The 25,976-nt window shown below is 39.5% G+C and overlaps 1 protein-coding gene across 3 annotated transcripts; it reads left to right on the top strand.

Moving 5' to 3' along the window:
• The first annotated feature begins 213 nt into the window (after nucleotides 1–213).
• top3a (DNA topoisomerase III alpha) lies at nucleotides 214–25,976 on the top strand. 3 transcript variants are annotated; one of them, XM_034190380.1, is made up of 19 exons: nucleotides 214–696; nucleotides 1,602–1,661; nucleotides 2,117–2,190; nucleotides 2,396–2,471; nucleotides 4,198–4,306; nucleotides 4,518–4,661; nucleotides 5,241–5,411; nucleotides 5,500–5,600; nucleotides 6,880–6,954; nucleotides 7,114–7,196; nucleotides 7,491–7,701; nucleotides 7,948–8,133; nucleotides 8,220–8,349; nucleotides 9,419–9,532; nucleotides 11,112–11,277; nucleotides 11,442–11,588; nucleotides 11,998–12,120; nucleotides 15,071–15,810; nucleotides 25,161–25,976. In XM_034190380.1, the coding sequence occupies exons 1-19, from the start codon at nucleotides 490–492 to the stop codon at nucleotides 25,331–25,333; spliced, it is 3,090 nt and encodes a 1,029-aa protein (XP_034046271.1). In that variant the 5' UTR covers nucleotides 214–489; the 3' UTR covers nucleotides 25,334–25,976. The 3 variants fall into 3 exon arrangements, with proteins under 3 accessions (XP_034046271.1, XP_034046272.1, XP_034046273.1); XM_034190381.1 differs by lacking the exon at nucleotides 1,602–1,661 and having other exon boundaries at nucleotides 641–696; nucleotides 2,142–2,190; XM_034190382.1 differs by lacking the exon at nucleotides 214–696 and having other exon boundaries at nucleotides 1,615–1,661; nucleotides 2,142–2,190.

Consider the following 25,976-nt stretch of genomic DNA (forward strand, 5'->3'; position numbering starts at 1 on the left):
TTTTGTTCGTTTGTTTGTTGTATTTGTTGAAATAAAATTTTGAAAAAAAAAACATGCAAAAAAAAAAAAAAAAGACCAACACTGCAGTCCAGTTCGTGGCGGTAATGCTCCCTGGTTGCCAACCGCCATTAAATACGAACAAGAAGAAGAAGCAGCAGCAGCAGCAGAAGAAGAAGAAGAAGAAGAAGAAGAAGGTAATACCACTTCCGGGTTATTCCGCGTAGTTGTACAACGCGGCGCGGATTTTGTAAACAAAGCTAAGTAAACGGCCATAACTAGAAGGAAGGTTGAATTAAAGTATGTAAACGGCCATTTTAGATGCATAAAAGTTATAATTCTTGATGTAATTAATCTGGAGCACGTTCTGCTAAAAGGTTAGTAGTGTTTGTTTTTTTTTAATAGAAGCGAGGAACCCTTTAGCTAGCTGGCTTCTGGAGCTAACATGCTAACAGACTCGGCGACAGCAGCTGCCTGGACGAGCCGCTGGGCATGTTAGTGCACCTAAGATCGCTTCGATCGGGACTACATCACCTGCGGGTCCAGCAGAAGGCTTTCTGTGCGGTCCCCAGCGCCCAGTGTCCGGACGCAGATATGATCCGGAACCGGGCTCAGATCAGACGGGTCCTCTGCGTGGCCGAGAAGAACGATGCAGCCAAAGGCATTTCAGAGATTATGTCCAACAGCAGGTTCCGTAGGGTTAGTCTCAACCTATATATTTTTAGATAACACTAGAAAGTGAGCTGGCAATAATCATAATCAATAAACTGATCACATATCTGGAGTAAATTATCCTCCATATTCATTCATATTTTCTATAGAATGACATTAAACACCTTACATTGATGCTCAGAAGATTCTCTCACCTCTTCACCATACACCACTGCATATTTGTACCAATGTTCCTTAGTAAATAGTAGAGCCCCATCAGTATATATTTATTAGACGATAATATTGAGTATTGTGAGCCTTTCGTAAGCATATCATATTTGTATTATTTTTTACCGATTAAACAATGCATAAAAACACTGGCTGTTGGAAATGTGTCATATAATTTGTCCTGCAGAGGGCACTTTCATGGCATTGTTTACAGTACTGTCAAGCATGGCTGAGACTCCCTTCACCCTTTGGTTACACAGTCAAAGTGACCAGCTGACATTAATTCTCAATCAGACTGGGTGTACAGCGACAAGAGAAGAGTGGTCACTATTCCATGAGCTAGACAGGGCCAAAATAGTCAAGAAGTCTGTTTTATGCAAATGCTGTGGGATGCGACACTGTGACTGCCAAAGTAAGTGAAGGCAGCATGACCTATGTTAGTTCGTTGTTGGTTATATTTCATGTTTAAACTATTAAACATTAAGCCTCAATTACATTTCTTTCTCATAAGGGTTTGATGATGCAATGTTAGGAATCATTGCCATTTTTTATGGATATATCAGCAGATATATTGGTTTTGTAAGTTATTTTTACTCTATAATATTGGTATCCTTCCTCAACAGTCCTTATTGTCAGGAAATCTTATACTCTTCAATTATTAGTTTTACTTTATCTGTTCCTCTTTGCTTTTTCCTGGTATTCACATATATGTATTTCATTTTTAGAAAGAAGGGCTGTCAAAGTTTAACAAAATCTATGAGTATGAATATCATCTGTTTGGTCAGGTAAGTGAAAATAATCAGTGCAAATCATATATTACTGTTAATACAGGGTTCTGACCAGGATTTTTTCACAGCATAGGTGGGGAACGGAGTGGGTCGTAGCTGCGCGACAAGTGTTGCAGGCGCGTGTATTGTAGGAGGATCCAGGAGCATTTCTCTCTCTGACCCCCTCAGAAAATTTTGAAATTTATAACCCTTTGAAACACGATTTCCTGCATTTTGAGGGCCACTTTGTGTTGCTAAAAAAAAACAAAAAAAAAAACAAGAGAAGTGTCCCCCACCCCCCGCTAGTTAAATCACAGCATAGGGGCCCAAATCACACTGTAGGGGATCCATATCGCAGCATAGGGGCCACCTATGCTCAACTGCACTGGCGAGAACCCTGTAATATATGTGGTATTGTATGTTTTACATTGTTTCTGATCTAGATAAATTACTTTTTTCCCATCCACAAATAGAATGTGACCATAACAATGACATCAGTTTCAGGACATCTACTGGGCCTGGAGTTTAAAGCACCATTTCAGAAATGGTTAGTAGATGAATCCATGCAAGTATTCAGACATGCTGGCTTTTTGACCAACAGCTTCTGTGCTTTGTACAGGATGCATTTGTTTTTACTCTTGAAATTAGGAATAAATAAGAATTGATTGTTCTTTCTGTGAGTATGTGTGTTCTTCTGCATAGCTTAACATGTTACTTGTAACTGTTATTCTTTCTACTTTTTTGCTCCCAAGGCACAGTTGCAATCCTGTGCTGTTGTTTGATACTGCGGTAGAGAAGTACTGTTCTGATAACATGGTACAAATCAAGGTATGTCTATTCATAGCCACCTATGCAATTTTAGTTTTTAACCTAATCTCGTATAACCTGTCAAATTTTCAGATGTCATTTTGTAGGCTCATAGGATTTGGATAATTGTGGTCTTTGAGTTCATGGTTTTGATGTTTTGTCTGTAGTTTCACAATTCTGCTTCTTTCATGTTCAGTTCAGTACACTGGACCATCCATGTCTATCACATCATGTCCTCTCCATCTTCCTCCATCACAAAGAAGCACTGCCAACATTTGTGCTTGTGTTCAATGATTTATCACAGAATAAAACAATATTATTGCTCACAGATACTCCCCCTGTTATCTCATGGCTTCCACTGCTCTTTACCATAACTTCATGCTGTGGCTAATAAATTGTATGCATTGATAATTACTGCAACTAAACATCACCGTTATTTTTACAAATTATTGTCATTATACTTCTCCACTCCACCGATTTTCTTCTCACTTCTCCAGATTTTGTTAAACATCTTGTTAAAATTTCACTGTTATCTCTCTTATTAAAACTTCAGTGCCATCTCTCCATTCCTCGACCGTCGCATCATCTAGACACACTATCTTTGCACTCTCCCTACTTTTCATAGCAGTCTTCACTTCATCTTTACAAATCCCTGACACTTCCTCATTCAAGCTCCACATCAGCCAACCTTTTCTGTTGTTTTGTAGAGAATTCCAGTTGTTTGCAGCAGCAAAAGCAATGGAATAATTGACCAAAAACAGTGCGAGCTTTTGGAATGGGGAGCTGAATGAAACTGCTGGATCTTAAATGATAATTGCTGTCAGGAATGTGTAGTAGGCTTGAGAGGTAACAAGGTGTCTTTCCCAGGAGTGTTTTATAGATTAGTTTAAGTCAGCGTTATAGCCGCCTAGTATAATGGTTACAGCCAGTCCTTCACAGTGGTGAGTGTTAATGGGTGCACCTCTGGCATTATTGATTGCTGAGTGGCATTGTGTATCAGGTTTGGTGAGGGTGCCCTTTAATGTCATTTTATAGATTGTGCCACCATAATCAAACAAAAGATGGCCATTTTAACAAGAGAATATTTAGTAGCATGAGTGAAAGAAGCCTTGTTCCGGTATAGAAAACAAAGTCTAGCTTTGTTTTTATTATCAAATTGGGAGGTAATTATCAAATTTGGTGTTAAATGAGAAAGATGAATCTAACCAGAACCCAATGGAGTTATAGAAGCTGACAAATTAAATTCTGTAATTACCTTAATTTGTGAACTCCTCATTAGTACTCTCTGCACCTTCTCAACACAACCTCCACTTGTTAGCACATTTTCTATTTGACCATTGAAGTTCACCACATTTTCCACTTTTTCTTCCTTGGTTACACTCTCCACCATGTCATCTAACTCACTCTAGAAAATCTCTGTTCTCCATCTCACACCACAATTACTGGACGTATGTACTGATGACACACAACTTCATGTTTAGCAGCACAGGTTTTGCGCCGGGTGTCCTTCCTGACACAGTGTTTCCCATTTATCCAGGGTTTTAACTGACATGAAGAGTGCGTTGGTTTGTTCAACCCCAGTGGCTGGTTTGAGAATCATTGTATTATTTAAGCCAACAGTAGAGGGCAACATCATCCACGAGACTTAGTGGTGAATGTAAATTATACAAAATATCTTGATGAATGTTTTAACATCTTTCCCTGTTTCTTAGTTTTGTTTTGTTTTTGTCTCTCTTTTTCACTGCAGCGGACATTAGAGAGAGAGGTGAGGCAATGCCAAGCCTTAATCATCTGGACTGATTGTGACAGAGAAGGAGAAAATATTGGCTTTGAAATCATAAATGTCTGCAAAGCAGGTATGCTTTCAGGACGTATGCAGGTGTTTGATGTTGTTTTCTACTTATTATTATCTCTTTTTATTTGTTTTGTTTTATTATTTTGCATTCACCAGGAAATATTTGTTGTTGTTTTTTTTACTGCGAATGACAAGACTATTGAAGTCATGCTTTTCTATTCGTGTACAATAACCTGATAATAGTGCATGTCTGCATGTTTTTTTTTCCCCAGTGAAGCCAAATATACAAGTGTTTCGGGCAAAGTTTTCTGAGATCACCCCAAACTCTGTTCGAAGAGCTTGTGAGACTCTTACACAACCAAATGTAAACATTAGTGATGCAGTTGATGTACGTCAGGAGCTGGACCTGAGGATAGGTAATGAAGCACTGTTCCACTGCACAAACAGACACTAATGCATTTCTTAGTTGTCTTCAGCCCCATTCTCACTTCCACGCTTATGCATCCTGGATGGACATGGACTATAACGGTGACAAACCGGCATGCAAATAACTTAGTTGCATGCGAATGTGATGTAGCTCATGGTTTGATGACGTAATGTGCTGGACTTGCACCACGTGAGATGTGCAGAAACAACTGTAGCATGACTGTAGTGTCTGTGCAGCTTCCAGAAGACCTCTCTGTGATGTCACAGCATGTACCAGAACATTACAGGCTCTTGAAAAGGGAAGGGATTACCAGGTATGTCGTAGTTTGTGAAGTAAAAAAGGAACTTTCGTATATATTGTAAACTGAGATTAAATCAAGACTACGGCTCAATGACAGAAAATCCTGGTTCACTACAGGCACCTTCTCTTACAGTGCTGCACCTTTTTCCAAAATATGGACCAGGTCTCAAACTGAGCTTCCAGGATGTGCATCCATGAAAGTGAGATTGAGGTGTTACTGTTTTTGTTGTTACACACATTAATATGTAACCTTTTGTGTTTTCATTAGGTGCATCATTTACTCGATTCCAGACTCTTCGCCTTCAAAAGATTTTCCCAGAGTCTTTGACCAATCAGCTGATTTCGTACGGCAGCTGTCAGTTTCCCACTCTTGGTTTTGTAGTGGAGAGATTCAAAGCCATCCAAGCATTCATACCAGAGACTTTCTACAAGATTAAAGGTATGAAGACCTTTATTCAGAGAGCACCAAGCCAGTAGAGGTACAAGTTTTAGGATTCTTAATCGATTCGAGTCCGTCTCTGTCTCAGTGCTCCACCAAGTTGAGGAGGACATGGTTGAATTCAGCTGGAAAAGAAACCGTCTCTTCAACCACACAGCTTGTTTAGTACTCTACCAGATCTGCATGGAGGTATGTGCTTGTTTTTATGTGTAGGTTTTACTAAGACTGCAGCCTGTTATTGTGGGGAGGTGATGGTCTGGTGTTTAAACGGTGGGTTTGAGACGAGAAGATCCTGTGTTTCAAATTCCTGTTAGACTGAAAAATTGCTGTGGACCCTTGTGCAAGGTCCTTAATCCCCAGCTTGCTCCCGGTGTGCAGTTGAGTGCATTGCATGGCAACACCCTGGTGTGTGTGTGTGTGTGTTTGCCCCAATCATATAGATAGTATTTGTTGGAAAAAACCAAAACACTAATTAATGCATTGTTAAGTAATTAGTCGATTGTTGATCATGATTAGAGAAAAAAAGAATACATGCAGTATTCCATTTATAACCCCCCCCCCCCAAAAAAAGTGTGAGAGACAAGATGATGCTCCAATTTTGTCGCTCTCTGTTCTCTGGCGTGGTATTTTTCTATGCTTCAGCAGGGTGTAAACATCTTTTTTCTTGAATTGGCCTCATGAGCCTTTTAATTGGTTGATGCAGACTATGAGAAAAATGGCATTAACCGGCTTGGTTATTGGGCTGGCACATTTCTGTCAAAATAGTTTTTTTTTTTATTAACATTGACCCTGAAATTATCATTTAAAAAATTCATTTTGTAAAAGGTTGATGTTAAAGAATTTTATTTTAAATCATATTTCAACCAAATGTGGCACACATGTAGGTGAATACCAGCACTGTCTGGCAAGGTCATTCATTTGGGCAAAGGCAAAGGTCAGTGTCATTGGGGTCAAATTTCAGATTGCAGTAGCCATAATTACTAAAGTTTTCACTGTCCAAATATTTGTATGGCTTTAATTACATTTAGATAGAGATGCGTCTGTCCATCCATTTTCTGAACCAGTGGACAGAACCCATGCAAACATGGGGATAACATGTAAACTCCCCACAGAAAGGATGAGGACAGAAGTGAAACTTGGACTTTCTCGATGTAGGCAACACTGCTAACCATGAAGCCACCGTGCTGCCCTGATAGAGATGCAGTAATGTATAATTTAAAAAAAGAAAGGGTTACTAGTTTAGCTCGAATAGGCCTTACTTTAAAATGATTACAGACCACTTTTAATGCAAATGTTCATTCACGCTGTGAGGAACTTTTTTCCTGTATAGAAGCTGTTGCCGGTGTTAGAACCCTGTTACCGGTGTTCCACCCTCTAACACTGAGTCATCACAAGTTCTTCCACATATATTACTACCTCAAGTCAATGGCTTGAAATTTATACATGAAAATATTTTAATTACTCCTAGGATCCGATAGCAACAGTCACCTCGGTAACCAGCAAACCCAAGAGCAAATGGAGACCGCTACCTTTGGACACTGTGGTGAGAATGTAAACACATGCAAAAATAAATGAATAAAAGACCTGCATCTGTTTAAGGTGTATTGAGTATGGTTGTATAATGTTCAGTGTTCTGTTTCATTGTCAGTGACTTCCTGCTGCTTTCTCCCATTCTGAACCGTTGTTTCTATCTCACCAATAGGAAATGGAGAAACTGGCATCTCGAAAGCTGAGAATAAATGCCAAAGAGACCATGAAAATTGCAGAAAAACTGTATACTCAAGGGTATGTTTTTTGTTGATTTGTAACCAGCATGTTAGTAAATTTACTGAGATCCATTTGCTCTTACCCACAGTCTGTGCAGTCTGGGGGGAAAAAAAAATCCAACTTTTTTTTAATTTTTTATGATTTGTGAACATCAAATAGTCAGCTTTCCCTTTTTTGAAAATGGCTTGTTTTTAATGATAACAAGGTACCATCTGGTAGTGTAGCAGCTGCTATAAATTAAACTTTTCTCAAACTTGCCATCTTGTTTTGTCTGGCTGAAGAAAGTGTCACATTGTATTTCTTTGTGCACAGGTACATAAGCTACCCCCGTACTGAGACAAACATTTTCCCCAATGACCTGGCTCTTGCTCCCCTGGTGGAGCAGCAGGCACAAAGCCCAGTTTTTGGGACTTTTGCCCAGCGGGTTCTTGATCAGCCAGGGGGCCCCAATCCACGGCAGGGCAAGAACTCTGATGGAGCCCATCCCCCCATCCACCCCACAAAGTATAGCAACACCCTGCAGGTCAGTCAAGAGAATTCTGCCTGATGTGACATTCTTGCTTCTAAAACCTAATAAACAAACCATAATATATGCAGTGTCTGAACTCTTGGGTAACCTCTCTGTAGTCAGCATTTCTATCTGTCCTACTACAGTTGTGCAGTTTTTGGCAGATTTTAAGAGGTCTTACTTTAGCGACTCCTATTGGTAGCATCAAAAGAGAAATTGTAGCAAATATAAGTGCAGCAATATTGTTTCTGGTGTCTTCAGGGCAACGAGGGTCGTCTGTATGAGTTTATTGTCCGGCACTTTCTGGCTTGTGTATCCCAAGATGCTTTGGGGCAAGAGACAGTAGTGGACATTGACATTGCCCAGGAAAGGTTTTCTGCTTCTGGTCTCATGATCATTGCAAGAAACTACCTCGACATTTACCCGTATGACAGATGGAATGCGAAGGTGGGTGTGTCTTAATGAAGGTACATAAAACGTGTCAACTTATTGTGTTCTGCTTCTAATCAAAGCTCGCTGATTATGTGTGTCAGGTGATTCCAGTATATGAACAAGGCTCCCAGTTTCAGCCCACTGCTATCGAGATGATGGACGGACAGACTAGTCCTCCTCAGCTTCTCACTGAAGCTGACCTCATATCGCTGATGGAGAAGCACGGCATCGGTAGAGTAAAGTGTTCACTCAGCTGATGTGTTTCACAAATTTGTCGGATACCGTTCCATTTTCCATGCATTGAAGAACTTTTTTTTTTTTCCCCAAAAATGTACCTCAACATGCAGTGATAACCCATACTGGGGTATATTTTTCAGTCCTGTGTCCACCTGTCCATCCAGGTGAACACAAAATAAGTTGAGGTGTTTCACACCAAACTTGGTGGAATGATTGAGGGTTGATCAAGGACCAATTTGACTTTAAGAAAAGTTGGATCTGTTGTGGTGACCCTGAGTGAAAAAAGGGAGCAGCTGAAACGACTTAGTTTTGGGGTGAAATTCAATGTCACGGGCCAAGGTCAAACATTTTGTGTAGTCCTTAGAATGTCTGTTTTGAGGGGTTTGCTAAAGATACACCTATGGTTACTATGCAACACTCGTATGAAGTCAAATGTTACCTTTATGTTGGTCATATGGTCTTTAACCTTGGGTAGACTTAATAGGTCAAAGTTATTAAAATTGCTGTTTTGAGGAACTGATTAAAGATAAATTTATTGTTGCAATCAAACTTTAATATGAAGTCACATAGAGCGGTGGAAGGGTTTCTGTTAATCAGAGATAAAGAGGTTAACTTTTGGGCAGAACTGGTTGAATGTCAAGGCCACACAAACCACATAATGTATTGCTGCGTCATACAGAATTAATTTTAATGAATCTGATTCAGACACTGAAGGTGCAGGTGTTACACTATCTGGATCCTTCTTCTTGTCTATTCTTGTGTGTGTGTGTGTGTGTGTGTGTGTGTGTGTGTGTGTGTGTGTGTGTGTGTGTGTGTGTGTGTGTGTGTGTGTGTGTGTGTGTGTGTGTGTGTGTGTGTGTGTGTGTGTGTGTGTGTGTGTGTGTGTGTGTGTGTTGATGGGGTCCTTTGGTACAGTCCAGGCTTGCAGTGGTTGTAGTTGGCAGCAAAACTGGCAATAGCTTGCTGACTTTTTCTTCCAAAAAGTTTCTTGAGTAACACAAAATTCCTGTTTGAGGAAGATACAGTTTGTAGTGTGATTAACGCACACTGTATTCTGTAACAGGCACAGATGCAACCCATGCAGAACACATTGAGACTATTAAGAGTCGCATGTATGTGGGCTTAACGGCTGACCAGAGATTTCTCCCTGGAGAACTTGGCATGGGTCTGGTGGAGGGTACGTACACTCACAGACATAAAAAAAAATATATATATATAACACTGAGCACTTGCATACTGTATGCACTTTAAGAAAGCGTTAGGATAACGGAAAAACCAATAACGTAGTGTTTATGCAACTTGTTGAAAGCTTGACGTCCTTGAATAAACACCAGGCAGTAAATGTTGCTGTGGTTCTTGAAAAAGACCCTAATCAAGAAACCAAAATAATTTGTAATCGTGTGATAAAGGATTATTAACCAAGCAAGCAAGGTTAATAATTTGTTTATTATACGGCTGTTGTATACAGTGGTCTCTCACTATAATGTGGTTCACCTTTTGCGGCCTCGCATGTAAAATTGGACAAAAAAAAAATCAGCGAAACTGGATTTTTTTTAGTCCAATTTTACATGCTTTTTTTTTTTTTTTTTTTTTTATACAGCGCATTGTGTTCTGCGTCCTCATCAAGCAGGCCGGTCACGGCACCGTGAAGGGAGAGTACGCGCATTGTGTTTTGCGTGTCTGTTTATAAGAATCTTCTCACCCAGAAGAAAAAAGAGCGCCAACAACTACCCATAACTGTGTTCTTCACTCGGATAAAGACACCTGCAGCGAGGTGTGAGTCAGTGGAAAAAGACGTGACAGCGGAGCGGCGCCACGACGAAGAGGCGCGATCAGAGGAACTGTGAAATACTGGTCAGTCACTGTTAATAAATTTTATGTGTCCAACCGCGTAGGTTGATCGTTAAAATTAAATTTGTTAGTTCTAACAGCCATCATAATTATTTATAGGAAAAAAGTTCTATTTTTATTTCTCAAACAAATGTTTGGGCCTGAAAACAGGTTCGTCTTATTTTTCTACTAAGGTTTGAACTTTGAGAGTGTTTACACACGAGAGAAAAGTGAGAAAATGTTAATGCCTGTTTGAGAAAAGTGTATAAAGTGTGTAGTGAGGGGTTTTACAGCCTTAAAACATCTATAATAATTGTAAAAAATAACGCTGTCTACTTCGTGGATTTCACCTATTGCAGGCTATTTTTAGAACATAACTCCCACGATAAACGAGGGACCACTGTATATAAAAACACAAAAACTTACGGTATTGCCCAAATATGAAAGCTGCTGATGGCTTCTTATCAGACCTGTTCACTTTCTTCATCTCCATGAAGAATTTGCTAACAGATGGTCCGGTCGTTAGCTGGTAAGCTTTCAATCTGTGTTTTTTTTTTTTTTCTGATGCTGTTTAGATATTTACAGAGAATGTTCATGTCCAACTTGGTCTTTCTAATGGTGTTTTTAGCTTTCTGGTTTGTAACGAATGTGATATGCATTCCGGACCAATTGTCATGATAACCGGTCTGATATGTGAAAATATCAGTCCGGAAATTAGCCAATCAGAGTGTATGTAGCGTCGCATCCATATAATAAAAGGTATTTGTTTATTTTAGGACCCAAACTTGAGTTTCATGGGTACTGTGGACCTAAAAGTATCCTTAAGAATAACATCATTCTGTATAATGTTATTACAGTCACAGTCTCATCGTGTGTGTGTGTGTGTGTGTGTGTGTGTGTGTGTGTGTGTGTGTGTGTGTGTGTAGGTTACAATGCTATGGGCTATGAGATGTCAAAGCCAAACCTGCGTGCAGAATTGGAGGCGGATCTTAAGTTGGTTTCTGAGGGAAGAAAGGACAAGCATAGCGTGCTGCAACATCACATCCAGAAATACAAAGCTGTCTTCATAGAGTCTGTCAGGAAGGCCAAGCAGTAAGTCGTACTTTATTATTGATATGCCTATTATATCTAAATGAATGAAATGAAGATGTAACAGTGGATATTTCATAGTGGGCAGTAGAGTTCCATTTCTGCTGTGAACACTGCAGGTTGTTGGGTGTGTCAAGTTGTGGAAGTATGTTTCCATTATGCCTCAGGTTAGACGAAGCTCTGTCACCATACCTGGGTGCAGCTCAGGAGTTAAATGAAGCAGAGCAACAGGACATGGAGATCCCACTCCCGGTCAGGAAGTGTCCTCAGTGCGGGCAGGACATGGTGCTCAAGAAGAGGAGAGAAGGAAATAGGTGAGAAGAGACAAAAATGCTGAAATAATATATAAATCACCTTTTAACATTCTAACAAAGAATAGTAAAGCTCCTAAGCACACATGAAAAACTGAGCAAACTAGTCACTGGGAGAAATTATTGTCATAATTACAAATTCAACAAACAAATTTAAGTTCAATTGTATCAGTTGATTTGAAAAGTGTCAATTGATTTTTATAATATACTGAACTTAATCAAAAAACAAAGGCCTGAACGGGAATAAATAATCAGAAAATGCTTTTGAGATTCTCGTACTGGAAAATGTGGGATTTATTCTAAATTGTGAATAGCTTTATCAGAATTATTATTATTTAATTTTTGTTCATTGTCTCTTGACTGTTTCTCTGTACTCCCTGCTGTCTTCTCTCTGTCTCCTTCCCTGTTGTAGTAAGTTCCTGTCCTGTGTGGGCTTCCCGGCCTGTAAAACAGCAGTGTGGTTCCCTGACTTTGTGCTGGACGTCAGCAGAAATGAAGATGTTTGTCCAACCTGTCAGCCACATCCTGTTCATATGTGAGTACATACTGAATGCTCACTGGAGCATTTTTTAAGATGGTTATACAGATAGTGGTGTACTCGCTCATCCCTATTAGACACATACTTAAAAAACCTCCAGTGGAGTGTGTGATCCTAGCATCTCTTGGAAGAAGGAATTTGGTGCAAATATTTCATATTAAGCAACAATGTGAAATGAAGAACACAGAGTAGTGATAGAAAGATGAAGCCTTATTAAAGTGACAAAGCGAGTCTCAGCCACTTGTGTCACCAAAAGCTTTATTACGTAAAGCCTCGTATTCAAACTTAGTATAGACTTCTGACAGCTACTGCTCATATAATGTATAGCACACATGCAATTATTTTATAAACTGGAGGCCACATAGCACAATTTCTGTGGACATGTAACAGGAAAGAATATTATATTTATTATTATTTAGATAGACCATGAAGATTTTTCATATTGACTGAGAATTTGGATATTTTAATTCAAACTTCATTCAACAAAATTTAACGTGTGGACTTCATGCCATGGACACTCATTCAGCTTTGCTTTGTTTTTATCTGACTGTGTAAGACAAGTTCTTATGCCAACTGGAGAAACAAAATGTCTCATTATAAAAGATGAAATGAAATATTCCTCTTGTTGCAGTCAATATTTCCAACAAGGCTCATAAAAGCACTGACATAGCATTTACAATTTCATTGTTTCTGGTACAGTGACAATAAAGGGATTTCTTTTGTGTTCTATATATGTATATTTAATTGGTGTTCATGCAATTAAATTCATATGTTATTTCTTAAAGTTCACCCTCCCACATTGCTGCATGCATCATTCCAGCATTTGGTGCACACTTGTTCTTTTCATATTAAGATGAGTTAGTAGAGAATGTATCGTCTTCCTGGCACTGCTGATGCAGTTTGGTTATAAATATATCACAAATATTTTGCGATCCTTTGGTCCAGATGACTGTCAGTGCAGCATTGACACATGCCGTCAGTAGCTGCACATATTAAACTATGAAAACATGCTGTTCGGTGCTTCTGTTGCCACACATCTCACAGATGAAGAACTGTTTGTGTGAGTCCTCGCTGATGTGTCCACACCGCTCACTCCAGCAAATGCAGATGAAGCTCTCCATGACTTCACCCGTGAAAAAGGAATTTGTCAAAATGCTTGTTTACACAAGTGGGCGTTCACCCTTTGAGCACGTGCCTCAGCTTAGTCCAAATATAGGGCACGCTTGCTCACAGCGAGCCCAAGTGTTCCACACCAGCATCTGTTACCATAACAACCAATCTGGTACATTGTGCAAAGTTGGACTAATTTGAAACTATATCAAAACTATGTCAATCTTTAAAAAAAAAAATCACTGAGGTTTAAGCTTGTTGAATGACTTTAGACGCTGTTAGCTGATACAAGACTCTGCTTTACAGATGCAACCTTAATTTATTTGTTTCCTTCGTGCACTTTTTGACCACATACCAAACCACATACTGTACAGTGCTGTATTTTCGCGATTTATAGCACAGAGTCTACAGCGCATAGCCTATGAATTTGGAGCATGTCCGACTCCACTTTGCTGTTTACATGAACTGCATTCATGTAGCGTTTTTCATCTGCAATCAGACACTTAAAGCGCTTTACAATTATGCCTCATATTCACCCATTCACACAAACACACTCACACCAGGAGCAACTAGGGGATTAAGGACATTGCCCAAGGGCTCTTAGTGATTTTCCGGTAAAGCTGGGGTTTGAACCGAGGATACCTAACCACTAGACAATCACCTCTCCTAAATTCCCTAAATGGAATGTAATAGGAGCGGACAATAGCCTAAGCTACTGGGTGTAAAGGGGTTGCAGGTACTCAGTGAATTAATCACAGCTGTACTTTTATTTGTTTCCTTCATGCACTTTTTGACTTTACAAACCACATACTGTACAGTGCTGTATTTTCGCGATTTATAGCACAGAGTCTACAGCGCATAGCCTATGAATTTGGAGCATGTCCGACTCCACTTTGCTGTTTACATGAACTGCATTCATGTAGCGTTTTTCCATCTGCAATCAGACACTTAAAGCGCTTTACAATTATGCCTCATATTCACCCATTCACACAAACACACTCACACCAGGAGCAACTAGGGGATTATGGACATTGCCCAAGGGCTCTTAGTGATTTTCCGGTAAAGCTGGGGTTTGAACCGAGGATACCTAACCACTAGACAATCACCTCTCCTAAATTCCCTAAATGGAATGTAATAGGAGCGGACAATAGCCTAAGCTACTGGGTGTAAAGGGGTTGCAGGTACTCAGTGAATTAATCACAGCTGTACTTTGGACATGACATGAATTATATCAGTGCTGTTGTTATTGGTCGTTCAGCTGCTTTCATTGGTTCAGATCTGTAGTGGTATTTGACACAAGTTTTATCCCGGATGCCCTCCAGTTTTACCTAGCGAAACAGACACAGCCCCTGGTTTTCCTCAGAGGTCTCCCATTCAAGTACTAACTTGGACCAACCCTACTTAGCTTCTGAAATCTGACAGGATCGGGTGTGTGTCCTGAACCTGCTTTTTTTTTTTTATGCATATCTAAATGTTGTGCAGTATAAATAATGGAAAAAAAAAGACCAGGTTTTTGTTGGTCTGTGGCACAGTCCCTTTCTGCTGCCTCACGTCTGACCACGCCTCAAAACCAACATGCCTCTGAATGCGCTTACATTTGCTACATAGACAGTGTTGCAGTGAAAATGATAGCTATGTCAGTTGGAAATGAGCAGTGACATTTGCACTGATCTGTGTAAGAAAGTGCCAGTATTTCCTTTTAATACCTTTTTCCATGTTCAGTAGTTAAATGTACTATATGTTTACGCTTATGTTTAAAAAATCGAAACTAAAAGACTGTGGGAACATCTTGAGAAATGTAAATACAAACGCTTTTTTTATGTTACATCTTCTGCAGGTTAAATTTCAAGTTTCGCAGGGGCAGCGTCCCTCCCATGATGCCACTGGAGTTTGTTGGCTGCATTGGTGGTTGTGATGAGACGCTGCGAGAGGTGCTAGACCTGAAATATCTCCAAACAGGGGGAGGGAGTGGTGTGGGGGGAGGAGAAGGATCAGGAAGTGGAGGCAGAAGAGGAGGAGAGGACCCTCGTCCACCAACTCCCAGACTTCCATACAGTGCGCCTCCCAGAGCTCCCGATTCAAATCCTCGAGCTTCAGTTCCTCTTGCTGCCCCCTCTTGGAGGCCTCCAGTCGAAAGTGGTGGGGTTGGTGGTGGCACCAGTGGTGATGTCATTGTGTGCAACTGTGGTCAGGACGCCCTCCTGTTGACTGTTCGCAAAGATGGTCCCAACCAGGGGCGCCAGTTTTTCAAGTGTCAGACTGGGAGCTGTAACTTCTTCCTCTGGGGAGATCAGCCAAGCCAGCAGGGGGCTCTCCAGTGTCAATTCCCTGAACCACCAGCACTGAGAAACCATCAGACAGCCAGACCTCCTCTGGGCTTCAGGACCTCCACAGGTGTGGGCAGAGGCCAAGAAGGAGGTTCAGGCGGACAAATAATGTGTAATTGTAATGAAACAGCTGTGACTCGCACAGTGCAGAAGGACGGACCCAACAAGGGTCGCATTTTCCACACCTGTGGGAAACCAAGAGATCAGCAGTGTGGCTTCTTCCAGTGGGCCGATGAGAATGTTCCTCCTGGTAAGTCTCATATACCTACTGTAAGTTCACAAACCTTCTTTCAGCTTTTCTGCTTTTTAGCAGTCTGAAATGATCCAGTGGATCAGACAGTTTTGCAAGAACGTTGTTGTTAGCAGTTCCTGTTACATGAAGTAAAAACAAAACTCTTAAGTGTGACTGTGTTAAAAATAGATCATTTAGTTTTAGCAACATTCAGTGCTGTTGTGTTCCTGTCCTTGCTTTGATTCTGACCAAAATTGATGTCAGAAAGCTTTAGAATTCATCTTCAAATATTTTCAGAGATGTTTAATGTGTCAGACCAAAGTCATTGCAGTCTTAGATTTATCAACAAGATTATATTAGCTGGCTGTGTGTGAAGTCTCTCACCCGGTGTATGCTGGGATATGCATTAGCCCCCCACACCCCTCAACAGGACAAGCTGATCTCAATAATGGAGAGATGTCATTGCATAATAAGAAAGAATACCCATAGGGTACACAGTCTGATATGGATTGATGTGGGTCCAATGTTGGCTAAAATCACAGGAGCAGATATGGAAAATTAAACAAAATCTGATCCAAGTCTTCTATTGCGCATCTGTTATGTTGTGACATATGTAGGTTTTTGTTTTGGGGAGGAGAATATTTCTTTCACAGTCAGAGTTAATGTTTTGTTTTATGGTTGTCATAGCAAAGTACACACACACAAATCTGCTTGTTAACCCTCTGAGGTTCATGAATACACTGGCGCATCCAAGTCTGTTTTTCATTTTATTACTATTAACAGATCAGTGACAGAACATCATAAAGTCTTCATTTGACCATTTTGAGAATTTACAAATTCTCAGCTCTAGTATCCGTCTCTCGTGGGATGATCTTTGATCTGATCCTAGTAACCGGAGAAGGACCCGTGGGTATGTGTCGCCTCTCTGTCCCTGCAAGAGGCTGCACTCTCACAGACCCCCACCCCCCAGGCAACAGTGGATCAGTTTTCACTGGACTTTATCCATCCAAACAGGAATGTTTTGAAAAGAACAACAGTGATATTATTAGATAAGTGATACTATTTTACAAATATGCTGTTTTGGAATGTTTCAGATCTGTGCTGTGGAGCTTGCTGCACTGCACGGAACATATTTTATTTTTCTGAATTTATTAAACATTATTTTAAAATGTTTTTCATATGTTACACTACTTGTGTGATCTAAAGACTTTTGGCGAACCCATTTCTAACACCAAAACAGTTTGTCCACTTGAATATAGTTACAGTGAGGCAAGACAAATTTTATAATGTATAAAGATTTAAAGATTTTCTGAAAACACATTTCTTATTTTCAACTTTGGAGCCAAATTATATCTTTTACACAGTGTTGTAGACAAATATATATCTCACATTCAGAAAGCCAGTATTGGTCTGAACAGTTTGATATGAAAAACATAGGAATTATACAGTATGCAAATACCTTAAAAGGGGAATTTCTTGCAACCTTCAACATTAACGGTTGTCCAATTGTCCAAGACAAGTAAAGAATGCGATTGGACAACACAGATCGTATAACCTTGCCCGAATCGGACAAGTCCAATTCTTTCTTTGTGATCAAATTATTTTTTTCACGTTGTTGCGTGTTTCAGAGCTTTCCAGACTGATCCATGATCCATATGGACCGGCTCCCTCGGACTACCATGCAGGTGAACCGCGGATTATTTGCAAAGTTTACATAAGTGTGATTTTTATTTATTTATTTATTTTTATTTTTTTGTAATGGGGACTTGTTTTTAAAGTGATAACTGCATTTGTTTCATTGCATTCATGGTGAATCATTCAGTGGAAGGGCTGCATATCACCCTTCGAACCGCAGCCTGTGAAAAACAGCCTTGTGTGGGGCTGCGGAATGCAGCTTTGCTGCAAAAGTTGCATTGATAAATCTGCTATGCATTCTGTTTACAAAAAGATGAAAACTCTGATCAAATCCGACAAGAATTTGTCCGATAAAGGCATTTTTTGATTAGTCTATTGCTTCACTTTAAAAAAAATGTGAGCGTCCTTTTGCTCAACCCACAGCACCATGCTTTGTTTTGTTTTTAATACACAAATGCTTCCCTTTACATACACAATAAGTCTATTTAAAATCATCTGTCTTGTTATTTGATAGCCTAGAGTCAATAAGAACAGCCAGCAAACCCTCTTTCTCTGCAGCTGCACACACACTGTGCAGGCTTCGGTGCAGGAGCGGACCTACAGGGGCAAGGGATGGGAAAGACCCCCTCCCCCCAAACTCCTTAAAGGTCTACTTTTGTAGCTATTTTAAAGACTTTTTTCACATAATAATAATAATGATAATAATAATATTAACCAGATTCTAATACTTTTCGAAGTATTGGATTATTCGAAGATATTATTATTGACTTACGCTTTGCAATATTTAAGAATAAAGTAATTTTGCCTAAAACCTAGGCGCTTCATACACTAAATACCATAAGTATGCAGTGTATTACGAGAGGCAGAGAAGTTTTGTGCCTGACCCCAAAAAAATAAGAGTGTGGTTCTACATCTTTTGCATTCTGAGAAACGTATATTTCTTGAGAATGTGTGAAGTTATGACTCACTGAAAATGCGTAATATCTACTCGTATGCTTGCATGGTATGGCAAACTCACGAAAAAGCCCTTGCACCCAAAAGGGTTAACAAATTGGTTGTTTTATGACATGTAAAAGGTATTAGGTTTGCATCAGCAAATACTGAAGGTTCCAGAAAACTTTTGTTATCAGATATGAAAAATTTATATTGTTATTGTATGATCCTTATTACACAACATGCAACATACAACACTGTTTTCAGCTTGGTGTCTGACGGATACACTTACACCCTACACACCCACATTTCACATCCTGATTAACCACAAATTACTCTAGTCTGACCATGTACTTACCATTTTAATAGTTTAATGTATTACAGAATTACTTATTTCCACAGGCTTAGTCAAACCAGTAAAACCATAAACCAGCTATTAGGTGGCAAAAACTGATGTTCCCCTGATGTGCAGTTGAATATATCAGATGGCAGTGCCATTTGATATATTTCACGAAATGATGCAGGATTTTAGTTGTTTTTCTAAAATGATGACTTGGGCGCGTAATGTCGCTATGAAATTATTTGCCCTATTAGCCTGAATTCTGTAATGCCTTATGGTTAAGAATATCATTTTTTCTGTGATCTGTGCAGGGATAACATGTTTTCTGGAAATTGTCGCTTTTCATTGTTTCAGGAAAACCTGAGGGTTTTTTTGTTGGGGGGGGTTTACACATTTGATTGACGGGTCATAAATCTTAAATCATACATATCTTTTGTGTAACGATATGCAGGACCCAATAATATCAGAGAGTTGGCATCAGGAAGTTCATCCAGCTGTACGACAAAAAATTAAATGATCTAAAACCAAAAAACCTGCATTGAATAGTGTGTCAGTAGAGCCTCAAACATGATTTAAATCATTTACATTAAAATAAGGCTTTCCATCATTGTAAAATGTCCTAGCTTTTAGATATCTTATGAATTAGTGGTTGACTGATTAACTGGACTGATTAAATGCATTTTTGAGATAATCAGCTTTGGTGTATGTCTGTGCTCATGAAGCCAATTAAAAAATTAAATCTGCATTCACATCTAAAACTAAATCATCGTCTAAAACTAAAATAATGTTATTTGGGAATTACAATAAAGACATACAAATTCAGTTAAATATACAAGGGGTAAATCATAGCGCGTGTCAAAGAAAATAAGTTCTTAGGTGTTATTATTGATGAAAGAATTAATTGGAAAGCTCATGTTCAACATATTCAAAAGAAAGTATCAAAGTATTGCAGTACTAAATAAGGTAAGGCATGTTCTTTATTGCAAAGCACTTCATACTCTGTATTGTTCATTGGTTGCTCCCTACTTGGCTTACTGTGCTGAGGTTTGGGGCAATAATTGTAAAACTACATTGCAATCATTATTCATTCTTCAAAAAAGAGCATTAAGAATAATTCACAATGTAGGTTATTGAGATCACACCAATTCATTGTTTATTAAATCTAAAATATTAAACCTTCACAATATGATTATGTTTAAACTGTGCAGTTAATGTATAAAGTGAAAAATAAGCAGCTGCCCCTCAGAATTCAAGATTTTTTTTAAGGAGAGAGGGAAAATATAATTTAAGGGGCTTGTATCATTTTAAAATTGCTGGCGCTCGGGCGACCAGGAAAGGCTTTTGTGTTTGTACTTGTGGCCCTAAAATATGGAATAATCTGGCGAAAGAACTCAGGCAATGTCCAAATGTCAATCAGTTTAAATGCCAATATAAGGAAATGATGTTTTCTGAATATCTAAAAATTGTCTAAATTCTCTGAAAATTCAATTCATGGTTGAAGGACTATATAGCTGTACGTTAAAGTATGGACAATTAAGTTATTAATTTTGTATTGGGGGGATTATCCGATGTGTGCTGTTATTGGCATGGATATAAAGAGGAATTTGAGTTTATTGATTATTTTAAGATGTCTGTGTTTGCTGTTCTGCTCACTTTGTTTTGTTTTGGTTTTGTTGTGACAAGTCAAAGTTCCTGAGGGACAACCCCAATTCCAATGAAGTTGGGACGTTGTGTAAAATGCAGGGGTCGAATTAGTAAGTGCATGTGCTAGTTGATGCACGTATTATTTGAGCGGTGCACGTAATTTTATACTGCACTAGCACTGGTGCAAATAACTTTATCCAAGTTTTATCAACTATAAGCACCAGTAGAATGAACCAATAAAGGAATAAATAAGGAAAAAACTATTTCCAGTGTGTTGTCTTTGTCTTCCCTGCGTTTTATGACTCTCACACACGGAGCGAGTTGCTGTGCTCTGTTTGTTGTGAAAAGCTGACAAACGTCGCCAGCGGCGCTGTCCCTGGGTTCACAACATCCTCATGAGACGTTCCCAATTCGGGGAATTTCATTATTTGCTGCAGCTCCTCCAGCAAATAATTGGAGCTGCAGGAGCTCCAGTTTGAGGACCTCCTGTCCCGTTCGTGCACACATCCCCTCTCTCCCCTCAAACTCTGTCATCATTGTGTTATAAACCAGTCACCATTTGTTTTATACATCTGTGTAGTTAATAAAATTATCTTCATGGACGATTAGTTCGCGCGAGCACGTAAAAAAAAAAAAAAAAAAACTGGCTGCCGCTGCGGTTCCTCGCTCTCTCTCCCCTCAAACTCTGTTCATTATTAGTTAATAAATAAAATAATCTTCACGGACGATTCGTTCGCACGAGCAAGTGAAAAAAAAACTGGCTGCCGCCGCTGCTGCTGCTGCTGCTGCTGCTCAAACTAAAGAGTCTGACACATCAGAAGAGGAGTTTTAAGGTTGATATAAGACTGACTTTTGATTGTGCAAGTAACCTTTTTTTTTGGTGCAAGTAATTTTTTGTTACTAGCACCAGTGCGAGTAGGTTAAAAATGTATTTTGCCGCCTGAAAATGTAAATAAAAACAGAATACAATGATTTGCAAATCCTCTTCAACCTATATTCAATTGAAAACACCACAAAGACAAGATATTTAATGTTGAAACTGATTTAAATTTTATTGTTTTTGTGCAAATATTTGATCATTTTGAAATGGATGTCTGCAACATGTTTCAAAAAAGCTGGGACAGTGGTATGTTTACCACTGTGTTACATCACCTTTCCTTCTAACAACACTCAATAAGCGTTTGGGAACTGAGGACACTAATTGTTGAAGCTTTGTAGGTGGAATTCTTTCCCATTCTTGCTTGATGTACGACTTCAGTTGTTCAACAGTCCGGGGTCTCTGTTGTCGTATTTTGCGCTTCATAAATCACCACACATTTTCAATGGGCGACACGTCTGGACTGCAGGCAGGCCAGTCTAGTGCCCGCACTCTTTTACTACGAAGCCACGCTGTTGTAACACGTGCAGAATGTGCCTTGCCATTGTCTTGCTGAAATAAGCAGGGACGTCCCTGAAAAAGACATTGCTTGGATGGCAGCATGTATTGCTCCAAAACCTGGTTGTACCTTTCAGCATTGATGGTGCCATCACAAATGTGTAAGTTGCCCATGCCATGGGCACTAACACACCCCCATACCATCACAGATGCTGGCTTTGAACTTTGCGCTGGTAACAATCTGGATGGTCATTTTCCTCTTTTGTCCGAGGACACGACATCCATGATTTCCAAAAACAATTTGTGGACTCATCAGACCACAGCATATTTTTCCACTTTGCTTCTGTCCATTTCAAATGAGCTCGGTCCCAGAGAAGACTGCAGCGTTTCTGGATGTTGTTGATGTATGGCTTTCGCTTTGGTTGGTAGACTTTTAACTTGCACTTGTAGATGTAGCGATGAACTGTGTTAACTGACAATGGGTTTCTGAAGTGTTCCTGAGCCCACGCGGTAAGATCCTTTACACAATGATGTTGGTTTTTAATGCAGTGCCGCCTGAGGGATCGAAGGTCACAGGCATTCAGTGTTTGTATTTGGCCTTGCCGCTTACGTGTAGAAAATTCTCCAGATTCTCTGAATCTTCTGATTATATTATGGACTGTAGATGATGGAATCCCTAAATTCCTTGCAACTGAATGTTGAGAAACATTGTTCTTAAACTGTAGGACTCGCCCCATCTTTGCTTGTGAATGGCTGAACCTTTTGGGGATGCTCCTTTTATACCCAATCATGACACTCACCTGTTTCCAATTAGGTCTTCTTTGAGCATTCATCAACTTTCCCAGTCTTTTGTTGCCCCGTCCCAACTTTTTTGAAATGTGTTGCAGGCATCCATTTCAAAATGAGCAAATATATGCACAAAAACAATAAAGTTTATCAGTTTGAACAATAAATATCTTGTCTTTGTGGTGTACTCAATTGAATATAGGTTGAAGATGATTTGCAAATCATTGTATTCTGTTTTTATTTACATTTTACATAACCCAACTTCATTGGAATTTGGGTTGTAAAAGGGGTAGGTGTATATAAGCTTTGATTCTACCTACACTTTTTCGGTTGCATGGGTTGACTGGCTGAAAAATCAGTTTTTTATTTTGTTTTGTTTATTTTATTGCAGAGTTCAGAAGAAACTTGAAATTGAACTTCAACATCTGACCATTAGGCTTGTTGGTGTGGCTTCTTTGGAATAATGCGAGTTTGCATGCAGATGGGTGCCTCAAAACAGTGGGAATGAGTGCTTTAAAATGGTGGGAAACATACTGAGTGTAATATCTGGCAGAAAAAGTAAAACTTTCAGAAGAGATACATTTCAGTCAGTAGCATTGTGCTGTACAAATCTGTTTTATGTCTCGTTTACTATTATTAAATTGTATTGTGTACAATAAAAGAAAGCAAACACGCTATCAGCGTGATGTATGGGGCATACGTTGCTCTCTTCTATAAAAATCAGCATCTGTTTGATAAATCCATATTAGTTAACGACCTTACCTAAAATTGTAATCTCATACTTACTTTACTCAGTAAGTTGTTGATTATTGTCAGCAAGAGTGGATGAAAACCATACTTTGCCGTACAGTTGAGACTACTTCAGATTTGTCATTAGGAGGCACATTGCCCACTGTTTTCTTCTGTCCTTACCATCATCAGGCATCAGCAACCACATCAACAGATCTCTGAGCCAAAATCTACTCCACAGCTACACGTAAAACAGTGTGATACCAGTGAATGAGGAGCAGTATGGTATCTTTTCTTTTTTTTTTTCTTTCCTACCTTCCTAATTCAGAAATCATTACACTTTTGCATGCACAATTGCTCCTAAACATAAGCTATTAGTGTCGTCAGAATAATGTGGGCTATTTTTGCTGTCATTGGAAAATGGGTCTGATGTTTGTTTGACTCTTAAGAAGCATTAAAAAGTCTTACATTTTAAAAGCTTAATCCTGAAGAGCTCTTGTAGAAGTGGTGCTGAAAATAATAAAGCAGAAGCAGAATTTGGTGTAGGTACAGGCTCTCGCTGCTGTTCTATTTTTAAAAATTGTGTTAACTTGAAGGACTGTATTTCTGTAGTGCTTTTCCTTATGATATCAAACCACTTTATTGTGATGCATCACATTCACACACCAGTGTCAAGGTGTCGCCATGCACAGACACACACTGTGAGTAAGTTGGAGATGAGAATCTTGTTCCACATCATCGGTCTGATCTGGGAACTGAACCTGTGATCCTCTGGTCACAAGCTCAGTTTTCTATTTGGCCTTTCAGGGACCCATAATACAACACATGTTTATAATAGTTCTGTTGATGGACATGTGGAAAGACCTGTACTTGAAAAAAATATAATGGGGGGAATTCACAACTTTTTTGGATGTCAACAGACTTCATGAATGAGCTCTATGAATTTAATCCGGTAAAGATTGCCTCCTGTAACTCCTTAACTATACTGATATTTTAAAATGTGCAATGATGTGAAATGACACAGGGAAAAAGTATTGAACGCACTTACTGAAATTTAATTAATACTTCATACAAAAGCCGTTGTTGGTAATGACAGCTTCAAGAGGCTTCTGTATGGAGAAGCTCGTCACATGCGTTGCTCAGTTGTGATTTTGGCCCATTCTTCCACACAAACAGTCTTCATATCTTGAAGGTTCTGTGGACCTCTTCTATGAACTCTGATCTTTAGTTCTTTCCATAGATTTTCTATTGGATTCAAGTCAAGTGATTGGCTGAATCATTCTATCAGCTTTATTTTCATTCTCTGAAAACAATTTAGAGTTTCCTTGGCTGTGTGTTTGGAATCATTATTTTGCTGAAATGTCCACCCTCATTTCATCTGCATCATCCTGGTAGATGGCAGCAGATTTTTATCAAGAATGTCTTGGTGCATTTTTCCATTCATCTTTCCTTCAATTAAATGAAGTTTTCCACTGCCAAAAGCTGAACAACAGCCCCTGGCGTGTTTGTAGCAGATAATGGCAAGTTGGGTGGCGAGTGCTCTGCGTGCCTCTAAGGACAGACACGCACTGTGTGAGAGGAGCTACACATACACTCACACACTGATATCAGCATGCTGCCGTGCAACTGCTCACAGGACCAACTTGGGGTTTGTGGACATTTGTGTTTTTCTTGTCTAATGCCCAGTCTAGTCGGCTGCTACTTCCCCGTGCGTACGATCATATCGATGAATGCTCTGCTCACACGTCATACATCATTCTCACCTACTTGATATTTAACAGAAAAAACCTGTCATGACTCTTAACCACTCTCACTGAGACCTCAAGCTGTTCTCTCATCCGGCTGCTCCTGGATTGAGCCTCAGTGAGGCATGTTTTTTTAAATGCACTGACCTCAAACCTTGTTTGTGTTTGATTGTTTTGTCAGGTGGGCTTGGCGCTGGGTCAGCTGACTTTAACGGTGGTGGAGACCGAGGGAAGAAGGGAAGGAAGCTAACGGGAGACGCCACTTTTAACAAACCCCCGACTGCCAAGAAGCCACGTAGCTGCAGCATCTGCCACATGCCAGGTCACACCCGAGTCACCTGTCCCCAGCGGTGACCGCCGCCTGTGCTTAAAGACGCCAAACATGACTGCTTTCAAACTCTGACATCTTAGCAAGTTATCATTAAATTATTCTTCTGCTGTGCCTTTTGCAAGGAAGACGGGATTCAATCGATCTGCTCGTCCACATCCTGCAGATTAAAAGACTAAAGGCTGAACTCTTTACTGTCACACGACCACACGAGATGCAGCGAAGAAATGAAGCTGATTTGTGTCTGCAGTATTCTTCAGGTGTGAAACATTTAATGGGAAAGTATCTCCGCTGACCTTGGATCAAACCAATGCCTTGCTTGTTGTTTGATTCTATTCACAATCCCGAGAGCTCAGCTGAGCGCCTTTAGAGGAAGACAGAGTTCTAACACAAGCAGTTCTAGTAGAACTAATAGAGACATTTTAAAGAGAACTTACATTTAATGCCGTAAATGATGGTTAATATGTTTTATTGTTTGTTTTAGTCCAGCATTTTACAATTGGTGATTTATCAGGACTGTTTAAGTCTTTGTTGCTGTTGAAAGAAACTAAAATACATTTTGTACTGTATATAATGCTTGTGTTCTTCCTTAGAGGTGTGAACAATTGTCAATACCACATATATCTATATTGTTGTTATTAAATGCTAATAAATATCAAAATAACTGGC

Source organism: Thalassophryne amazonica, chromosome 16, assembly GCF_902500255.1.
Source record: "Thalassophryne amazonica chromosome 16, fThaAma1.1, whole genome shotgun sequence".
Classification (NCBI taxonomy): Eukaryota; Metazoa; Chordata; class Actinopteri; order Batrachoidiformes; family Batrachoididae; genus Thalassophryne; species Thalassophryne amazonica.

Bases quoted from the DNA above. Each gene is read 5' to 3' on its own strand.
- top3a (XM_034190380.1), top strand. From the start codon at position 490: ATGTTAGTGCACCTAAGATCGCTTCGATCGGGACTACATCACCTGCGG. The intron at 7,197-7,490 runs GTATGTTTTTTG...CTTTGTGCACAG, and splicing joins GAAAAACTGTATACTCAAGG to GTACATAAGCTACCCCCGTA. The intron at 12,121-15,070 runs GTGAGTACATAC...CATCTTCTGCAG, and splicing joins CAGCCACATCCTGTTCATAT to GTTAAATTTCAAGTTTCGCA.